We start from the raw sequence: 7,972 nt of genomic DNA, 5'->3' as shown, positions 1-7,972 counted from the left end.
CTACTTTGTTCTGTTTGTCTGCCGGTCAAGGGCTGATGGGGAAAGGCAGGGAGATGGGCAGGGTGCAGGGTAGAAAAGGGCCCTGAAGGTGGAGTCAGAAGGGCTTCAAAGCTGGAAAGGACCCCCGCAGCCATCCTGGACAAGTTGTGCCCACCCCTCTTCTCTAAGATTCCCACTGAGGAAGAACCAGTTGAGAGAAACAGAGAAAGAATATTTGTTCTGGAGTCAGGATTTGGGTTCAGATCCCACCTCATATGATTTCTCCCTGTGTGACTTTGGGTAAATCACTGCCCAGCTGGGCCTCAGATTCATCCTCTCGGCCCCAGCTAGGTGGTGTAGTAGATAGAGTGCTGGGCCTGGAGTCAAGACTCCTCTTCCTGAGTTCAAATCTGGCCCCAGACACTAATCGTGTGGCCCTGGCTGCTTCACCCTGCTTGCCTCAGTTTCCTCATCTGTAAATGAAGCGGAGAAGGAAATGGCCAACAAAAGTGTGTCAGTGCTAAGACCCCGGCTAGGTAGCCACAGGTAGACTTGGAGGGGATGCTGGGTCAAGAAGGGTCATGTCGGTTCTGAAGCCTAGTTGGATGCAATTTTCCCAGATGTGCCCCGGCTTGGATGGACCTTGCCAGCACTGACCCCTGGTCCTCTAGGTGGAGCAGGCGGGAATGCCTTGAGTGGGTGGAGGCTCAAGTCCACGGACTCTGTCCAGTAGGTAGCAGAGAGATATTCGTGAGAAAGACAAGAATCATTCTGTGACCGAGGCAACTCAGGCTGGCATCTGTGAATTAGGTGCCTTCCCCCCCTCCCCCTTCCCCCCGAAATTGGGAGGAAGAACAAGCAATGGCATCTCTCAGGCTAGAAAAGGAGGGAGCGGGAGATCTTTGATTTCTTTTTTAAGTCTTCATTGACACTCCTCTGAGAGTCTCTTAAAGAAAGGCTCCCAGCCCTGTAAGGGGACTCAACTGAGGCTGCAGGTCTTCAAGAAGAATGACAAGCTGTGAGTTTTCCAGGTCACACCACCTAGAATTTGGGATGCTGGGAGCAGTGAGCTCTGGGGATTGAATGTGCTTTAACTGCTGAAAGCTTCAAAGAGGGAGCCCCCCACCACCCCAGAGCCTTTGCTTCCTTCCCTCTAAACCTCAGTTGGCCTTCAGAGCAGGGGTGAGCCTACGGGATTTTCTCTTGACTTCTCATTCAGCGTTGTCAGATCTACCTGAGAAGTTCAAAACACTGACTAGCCCATTTTCATCCCCACCCCTGCAAGCCAAAGGGAAACTGAGACTTCCCCAGCATAGGGACATGCTCAAGGCAAGGCTCTGAGGCCTGCATTAGGGGGCCCTGATGTGGGGCTGTTCACACTAACAAATATTCTGCTCTTGAATGAGGGGCTTCTAGATGACCCGCCTTGGGTAGAGCCAGGAGGAGGAAGAAGCTCGGACCCAAAGCCTTTAGCTCTCTTACTGTCTGTGGTCTAATTAGCCTAGGGGAGGAACGAGCTTAGTTTCCTTGAAAACTCTCCCAAAGATCTTGACATCTGCCCCTCCATCATCCCTTTGGGGAAAAGAAGTGGCTGGGATGAACCCCAGGCCCAGAGCCTGCAGCCCTCAGTCCTCAGACCAGAGCTCTTCCCAGACGGGTCGTGGCTTCCAATCTGGGGGCCTCCCCCACCAAGGCTCACCTCGCCTACCCCCAGCCCTCTTCTCGTCTCATCAGCCAACAACACCAGGCTACAAAAAAGGCGAACCGGACTTTATTATAAAGTTGGTTACAAAGTCAACACAGCACCACAAGTTTCACTGCATGGAGGCCCAGGGGCCGACGCAGCAGCCAGGGGATCCCTGCCTGCTTGTGTGTATACACACACGCACACACACACATACACACGCTCACTCACTCTCACACTCATACATACACACATGGCGTGACGACAGATCTGTCTTCCTTCATCGGAAAGAAACGATAAGAGTCGCTTCACGCCCCCCACCCCAGGCGCAGGGCGCAAAAGTCACAGGAAAAGCCGCTGCAGGCGGCGTTCATAGGAATTGAAATCCTGTTACTGGAGTGTAGACAATTCTACGTGAGTGTCAAGAGCCCCCATGGGGCACTGGCTAGCCCAGGGCCTGCCTTTTCCCCCACAGAAGCCCAGGGACCCCTATGGCCCCTGGGAGTGGAGAATTCCCCCCAGGCCCCTTGGACAGCATGGAAGGGAAGCTGTGACTCCCCTATTCTCTGTATGGAATCCCAACTCACTACGAGTGAATACAGATTGAGATGGAAACTAGGATTGCTCAAAGTCTCTTGATTCTAAAAATAATTCCCCTTCCGCTTCTCCCCACCACCCTTCCTCCCCCCTTCCCATCCTTCAGGGTGGGAGGGATCAGACACATCCCCTCCGAGTCCCCAAGGATCCCACCAAAGTTCCCGGGGTGGTGGAGAACATCTCCACTCCATGATGACAATATGTCATACTCAACAGCGTTAAGTCACAGACTTATTCAGAACGTTGGTTCCCCTCCACTTCCATCTGAGGAAAGAGAAAACAGAAGGGAGCAGAGTTAGAGAAGCCTGGGCAAAGCCACACAATGGGTCCCTCCTCTCCATGCTGGATTCTGGAAAAGGGTCTGAGCTAACAAGGCTGAGATGAAATGGGGAAACAGGGCAGATGCTATCCTGCTCTGTCTGCTCCTCCAACTTAGAAACCAGCCTTTTCTTTCTCACTTTTTCCTGATGGAAAAATACTGGATTGAGTTAGGAGATCCTCCAGCAGTTCTCCTCTCAGTCCCAAGACTATTGAGCTCAAGGCTATTAGCTTGGGACAAGTCACCAAATCTCCGTTTCCCTCTCTGTGGACCAGATTCTTCCCTCCCTCTTAAGATCCTTCTGAGGCCAATGGATGGGGTGCCATTATTTATGTCATGCTCACCATCATGGAAGCTGTCTTGAACATGACTCTGGAGTTGATACAACTCATCGCTACTTCCATCATAGGGGAACGCTGAGACACCTGTCTCAAAGTCGGTTTCATATGCGGCCAGGTCCTCCAGGAAGCTGTGATCTTCTGGGGACAGGTCGGTGCAGGGCGATGGGACCCCCCCTGGGCCCGAAGTCTCAGGACCCCCTGGTCCCCACTCCCCCTGGGGGGTTGGGGTGGAGAGGCCCATGAAGATGTCTTCCACAGACTTCTCTTCCAGGAAATGGTCCTCTGGAGCATCCAAGAATGCCAACTCCTGGCTTTTCCAGGATTTAAGGTCGAGGCTGAATATAGGGGGACCAGCCCCCGGGAAGGAGAGGCTTTGGCCCAGGGGTTCAAGCCCCTCGGCTCCAGGCTCTGCTGGGAAAGGGCAATCCATGCCCTGGGCCAGCTGGCTGATCTGCTGGATAAGTCTGTCTATCTCACTTTTCTCCTTTTCTGAGTAATGGAAGAAACTCTGTTTGACTGGGGAGGCCTCTGGGGTAAGCAAGCCATCAGGCACCAGGGGCACGTCCACAGATAGTGGCCCCCGGAGCTGGGCCAGAGCCAAGAGAGTACAGTCCCCGTTACCAGGACTGTTAGGACTGGGGGGCAACTTCTCATAGAGAAAACTGCAGCCATCTTGGGGGAAGTAAGGTTTGGTGGGGTTAGGGCTCAGTTGGTCTGGGAAGGTTCGGCTGGGGCTGGCCAGGTGAGCTTGGAAAGCTGTGCTGGGTGGGGTCAATTGTTCTTGGACAGGGCTGGCCAACTGCTCCTGGAAGGTGGCAGTGTTGGACATCAACTGGTCTTGGAAAGTTGTGGCACAGGGAGTCAGCTGGTCTTCATAGGGCTGGGCTGTGGTATTGGTCAACTGGCCTTGGATGGGGCTGGTCAGCTCAGGAAAGGTGGCACTGCTGGGGGTCAGCTGGTCAGGGAAGATGGCAGTACTGGGAGTCAGCTGCTCTTGGACGGAGCCGGAAGAGGTGGAAATATGGGTTTGGAAGGGCTCTTGGAGGCTGAAGAGGAAGGCACAGCCCCCTGGCTGGTGAGGTGTGTATGGTGGGGTGCACACAAAATCTTTGCACAGATCTCCTTGGAAGGTAGACTCAGGGCCTGTTGGGAATGCCAAATAATTAAAGTCCAATTCCTTGGGAGGCTGAGGCAGCTGCTGTACAGAAGAAATGGTTGCCAGTTCTGGGCCAGTGGGGAAGTTTGTGCTTCTGGGACCTCCCAAAGCTGAGGTGAAGGTCGGGTCAGGGCTTGTGCACTGGGCTGGGGAAAGGAGGCTTTCTGAGAAAGTGCTTGGTGCCGTTGAGGTGCCTAGAACATAAGCCAAATGGGCATCTTCAGAGCTGAGCTGCTGGCGAAGGCACCAGGCTTCCGAGTCACTAGGTAGGAAGAAAAGAGGAGTTGGCATGAGAAGTCTGTTTTCCTTTCCTAAGAACCCAAGCAACTCTTTATCCAGCGCCCATCCTGAAGCTTGAACTTCAGCTCACCTGATGGGGTAGTTGTTGGCAGTGATGGGGCCATCTGAGCCCTCAGGATGCATCAGGGAGTACACCCATACCCAGCCTCCAGCCTTGGCCTGCAGTCTCACTACCATTTCTGCCTGAGCATCGCCACTGTCGGCCACTAAGGAGAAAGAAGAGACGGAGGGTTAACCCAGTGCCCATTTGCCACCACCACTTCCCCAGCCCTAAAAGTCCACCTCTTACCTGATATAATTTAACCCTAATCCTGACTTCTCTGCAACCTACCTGACCCAGGGGGTTGCACTCAACTCCCTTCCCTACATGCTCTGTCCCTGGAAGGCTAACCCTGATGTCACCTTTCATCTCAGTCCTAGAAAAAAACCTATCCATGTATAGGTTCGTGAGATCATAGATTTAGAGCCAGCAGGGACCTTGGCCATCATCTAATCAAATCCTCATTTTGCAGATGAGGAAACTGAGGCCCAGAAAGGTCAGCTGACTTGCCAAGTTCAGTTTTTGACCTTGGAGCTAAAGTCCCATCTTCTGATTCCAAATCGAGCATTCTCTTCACTGTACCATGTTGCCTTTCTTTGAAGGCTTTCACCCTAAGACATATCAGTACCACTGACCTTGTCCTCCCCACTCTGGCCTATCTCCTCCCCAGATTAGTTCTGATTCTGCATCCCTCCTATCTCTGCTCCTGCCCCATGGATGCACTGGGACACTCACGCAGGCGGTAGTGCTGGGCCGAAGCGTGGGCCAGGTCCTCAGGGTGCAGAAGTCCATACCATGATTTACAGACCAGCTCGCTGCGCTCAAAGCCCAGGTAGACTAGGACACTAGGAGGGGCGAAGGCAGGAGGTCAGCTTTCTGCTCTCCCATCCTGATACCCAAGCATCCTGCACCCCTGAATCCCAGCTGACGCCCTCCCAGACACCAACTCCTTCGGCTACATCCCAGCCCTCCTATTCCTTCAAGCCCCTGGCTCTCCCATGATTCTTGGAAGCCAAATGTGCCATCCCCGAAAGCAGAAGCTCTGACTTCCTCCTCGTGACCCAGGCACCCAAACTCACCTCTCGGAGACATCCAGCATGGCTAGGTCCTTGGCATGACGGCTCTGAAACACTGCCAAGAAGATCGAGGCCACCCCGGAGCCAGACGCTGGCCCAGGGCGCGCTCGGGCATCAAGTGGGGCACAGAAGGCTGTGAAGACAGGATTTCCTGCCCAGTAGGCTCCAGGGGGGTGAGGGTGGAAGCGGCCACGGATGAGCACAAGCTTGTTGCCTGCACTCTGGCGCCTCAGGGACTTGGAAGTATTGAATCGGCATCGGAAAAGTCGATCTGAGGGAAGAGAAAAGGGAGTCAGTGAGAGGCAGACTAGGAAAGAAGACTTGGCCAATGGAGGAGAAGGCAGAGAAGAGGGAAGGAAGCAAAGTACTCACCAGTGTCAGGCATGGAGGGCAGAGCCAGCTGCTGACGGACAGTGAGGTGGTCAGCAGGGTCAATAATATCATAGATGCTGTCACCCTGGGCAACCAGATCCACCTGTGGAGGAGGCAGAGGTGGAAAGAAAGAGGACTATCAGTGAATGGAGGCCAAACCCGACTATTCACAACATCCACTCTGTGCATTTGGTAGCCTCAGCCCCTCAGTGGTGACCCTAGGTTACTTCGGTTTCCTAGTCCCTTAAACCCTGATTTGTAACATTGTCCTGTCCCGTGGGATACAGCTACCAAGCAGACAATCCCAGGATGGAGAAGGAGCACAGAGCTGCAAGAGACCTGCAGACCGAAGCCCTTGTGGCACAGATGTGGCAACTATGACTCAGGGAGGGGAAGTCATTTATTTACTGAAAGTCACAGCATTAACTATGTAACTGGCTCCACTGCGGACCTGTGATTAGCCCCTGGCTTCGGGGTCCAAGCCCCAGCTCGCTCAACTACATTATTTTCTAACTAGGAGAGAGAGAGACACACAGAGAGGGTTTTCTAAGATCCTCAGAAAACCTTTGAACATTCAAATTGGACTTTCAGTTGCTTTCATGCCCCCAGCTGTGATAAGTATCTTCTTGGATGGGAAAAGCTTCTCTGGCTGGGTCTACTTGTGCCCTGGTCAATTCCCTACACAAGAAGGCACTCACCATGGAATGGCCCAAGTGCTCGCTCACGCTATCGGACAGATAGAGAAGCTTTCCCTCAGCTGTAAACATGAGCAGGAATCCGGGCAGCGCCGCCACGATATCTTCCAGCTCCTGTGCCGAAAGCAGCCCAGCTGGGCCAGTCAGAGGGGCGCCTGCTGGGAGAGAGAAGGAGGCTGAGTCAGGAGGGAAGGGAAGAGATGCTCCAGGAGACTGGAGACAGGAATAGAGAATGGTGTATTGGAGGGAGAAGCGAGGAGTTGATCTTCAAGAATCCAACGGATCCCAGTGGATCAGCCCCAGGAGTAGCGCCCACCTGTTGACCCCACTCCCGATCTCTCCTGGTTGGGGAACCTGTTGATCGAATTCTGTGATGCCCTAGCTGGGGAGAGTACACTCAGACCACAGTGGCGTTCAGAACCATGGACAGCCGCAGCCGCAGCCCAGGTTCCCGAGGTTCAGCACCAGCGATCCCCAAAGACTAATGCTCCGGCGGCAGCTTCAGAACCTCGGACAGAGCCTCAGGTTCCAGGCAGCTCTATCTCACTTCCCTGCGCTTCCCTGCACTTCCCTGCGAATGGGATGCGCCCTTATGGACTGGAGACTATTGCACTCGTGTAGCTTCCCAGCCCAGCGTGCCGACTCTAAGCTAAGCAACCTAAGGTCTCGGGGAGCAAAGAAGGAAAGCCTGGCACTTCTGGGTCCCTTCCCTGGGGGTTCCTTGTCTCCCAACCTGGGTATGGTCCCTGGTATTCTCCCAGCCCCGGACTCCCAGCAAGGTCTCCGTCAGCCCAGTCCCGCTCACCTCCGGCAAAGAAGACGCCCTTGCGGGTGTAGATGCAGGCTAGCGACATGATGTGCAGGTAAGAGAGCCGCACCTTGTCCGCTTCGGCCAGTGGCAGGAGCTCCTTAAGGCTCCGGATCTCCGCGTTGATCTGGTCCCGCCGCGCCTTAGAGGCGCCCTTGGTGGAGCGGTACATGGCTGTTGGCGGCGGAGCTCGCGCCCGGGCGCCCTGGACACCTGGGTACCCGCCCCGACGCGCCTTCTTCGGCTTCTTCCTCCTCTCTCTCCCCCGTCTCTCTCGGTCTCTCTCTCTCTTTCTCTCTCTCCCTCTCTCCGGCTCCGATTGGCAGCTCTGCCCCCCTCGCCCGCCTCGCTTCGCTTTATATAGCCCCAGCCGGGCGTGGGGGGCTCGATTCAGGGACGGGGAGGGGGGCGGGAGGAGCGGGGGGCCGGGCCAAGCGGGCTGCACGGGGAGCCGCCGGCTGGGGGGGCCCCCGCTCCTCCTCCCTCCCCAGCCTCCGACGTCATCCGCATGACGTAGAACTGGAGAGGGAGGGGGAACTGCGGGGGGGGGGGTGCAGGGGGGAAAAGAGAAGCAAAGGAGGGGGCCGAGGCTTGAGGGGATGGAG

At 55.1% G+C, this 7,972-nt stretch overlaps 1 protein-coding gene across 1 annotated transcript; it reads right to left on the bottom strand.

Moving 5' to 3' along the window:
- Positions 1–2,495: 2,495 nt before the first annotated feature.
- Positions 2,496–7,539, bottom strand: NPAS4 (neuronal PAS domain protein 4). The gene is made up of 8 exons (XM_044681506.1): positions 7,365–7,539; positions 6,563–6,714; positions 5,865–5,967; positions 5,496–5,763; positions 5,152–5,261; positions 4,447–4,582; positions 2,924–4,338; positions 2,496–2,524 (listed from the first exon to the last, which is right to left on the bottom strand). The coding sequence occupies exons 1-8, from the start codon at positions 7,537–7,539 to the stop codon at positions 2,496–2,498; spliced, it is 2,388 nt and encodes a 795-aa protein (XP_044537441.1).
- Positions 7,540–7,972: the final 433 nt, after the last annotated feature.

This window comes from Gracilinanus agilis, chromosome 6 (genome assembly GCF_016433145.1).
Source record: "Gracilinanus agilis isolate LMUSP501 chromosome 6, AgileGrace, whole genome shotgun sequence".
Taxonomy (NCBI): Eukaryota; Metazoa; Chordata; class Mammalia; order Didelphimorphia; family Didelphidae; genus Gracilinanus; species Gracilinanus agilis.
The sequence above is the reverse complement of the archived record's forward strand: the minus strand, read 5'-3'. Positions and strand labels throughout refer to the sequence as shown.

Excerpts from the sequence above, each read along its gene's own strand:
- NPAS4 (XM_044681506.1), bottom strand. The coding sequence starts at position 7,539 with ATGTACCGCTCCACCAAGGGCGCCTCTAAGGCGCGGCGGGACCAGATC. Across the intron at positions 5,262-5,495 it reads ATGCTGGATGTCTCCGAGAG|TGTCCTAGTCTACCTGGGCT; the intron begins GTGAGTTTGGGT and ends CGCCCCTCCTAG. Across the intron at positions 4,583-5,151 it reads GGCCCAGCACTACCGCCTGC|TGGCCGACAGTGGCGATGCT; the intron begins GTGAGTGTCCCA and ends CTTTCTCCTTAG.